The sequence below is a fragment of the Apis dorsata genome, unplaced genomic scaffold (genome assembly GCF_000469605.1).
Source record: "Apis dorsata unplaced genomic scaffold, Apis dorsata 1.3 scaffold_326, whole genome shotgun sequence".
Classification (NCBI taxonomy): Eukaryota; Metazoa; Arthropoda; class Insecta; order Hymenoptera; family Apidae; genus Apis; species Apis dorsata.
The window spans coordinates 129,222-130,477 of NW_006263594.1; the positions used below are offsets into that span (position 1 = coordinate 129,222).

Consider the following 1,256-nt stretch of genomic DNA (forward strand, 5'->3'; position numbering starts at 1 on the left):
TCCTTCCATTCGATGGAACGCTGCTTAAGAAAACTTAACACTATTTCCAAGTTTAGAACTTGGAAGATCTAGAATGCCTTGTGTGCATCGATTCTTATTAATTTAAGAATTTAAAGCTTAAGATCCGGGGAATTGGGATTAATTACAACTCGAAACGTGAGATTTAGCATTTAGGGATTGGGGAAAGGACCTATTGCATACCGACTGTCAACTGTTTGGAATGGAGATCGAATCCGTCATAGGCACGGATGGAGGGAGCCATTTGCGCGAAGAGTCGGCCAATCGTTTATATACACAATTGTAGCATAAAATAAGCCGATTACTCGCATCCCCACCATTCTCGGCCACCTTTTTTACGATACAGCGAAACGTAAACGACCCCCCCAAATAAGACACGCTCTCTCACGCGCACGCGCATACATACTCTTTCTCTCACTCACTCTTTCTCTTTCTCTCTTTTCCTCTCTCTCTCTCTCCCTCTCTCTCTCTCTCCCTAACTATAATAATTCGCGTCTTCTCCGGATGGCCGACTTCTATATCCTTCAATTCTCGTACTTGAGATGTACCACGTGAACTTTCTGGCCCGTGTGCCTCGATCTTATGTGGGACATTACGTTGGACGTTTGTTTGCTACGGAACTCGCAGTAAGGGCACTGGAATCTTGGCGCTTGGCCGCACTCGTACTTGTGGTGCCTGGTCATGTTCCCCTTGACGGTGAAGCAACGGCCGCATTTCGGGCAGGGGAACGGCTTTCTGAAGCAATCCGCGAAATTACCTTTCGCGTACGTGCTCCTTTGCCTACCAGCTTGCGCGTGATAATTAGGCAGGGGCGTCACGTAACCGCCACCGAAATCTGGCTGGCCCGTCGTCGTCGTCGTCGTCGTCGCTGCCGCCGCCGCCGCCGCCGCCGCCTCCCTGTTACCGCCTCCTTCCGAGTTCTCGAACGCCTTGCAAGATTGTAAAACGAAGTTTAGATCCAACTGTGGGGCCGCGGCATAGAAACCTGAAACTTCAAGATCGGCCGGTTAATCGAGTTTCGGGGGAGGAGAGGATTGCATATTGGGGCATATTGATGCTTTTGATTCATTTCGATTTATAAAGAGATTTTGGTCGTTTGGTGCTTTGGCGGGACAAGATAAAAGGATTTCGTAAAAGGATTTCGTGGGAGAGAAAGAGAGAGAAAGAGATAAAGAGAAAGAGAAATAGATAAAGATAGAAAGAGAGAGAGAGAGAGAGAGAGAAATCGATCGCCGTCG

General features: G+C 48.2%; 1 protein-coding gene across 4 annotated transcripts in view; it reads right to left on the reverse strand.

Moving 5' to 3' along the window:
- The window catches only part of LOC102677937 (zinc finger protein 771-like), a 1,991-nt gene continuing 735 nt past the window's right edge, over positions 1–1,256 (reverse strand). The window contains exon 2 of one of the 4 annotated variants that reach the window (XM_006617725.2): positions 1–1,003. In XM_006617725.2, the coding sequence (XP_006617788.1) occupies positions 543–1,003 (461 nt within the window). In that variant the 3' untranslated portion in view covers positions 1–542. Of the gene's footprint in view, positions 1,010–1,256 lie in introns of all 4 variants that reach the window. The other 3 variants (XM_006617724.2, XR_004150797.1, XR_004150798.1) reach the window with 3 other exon arrangements.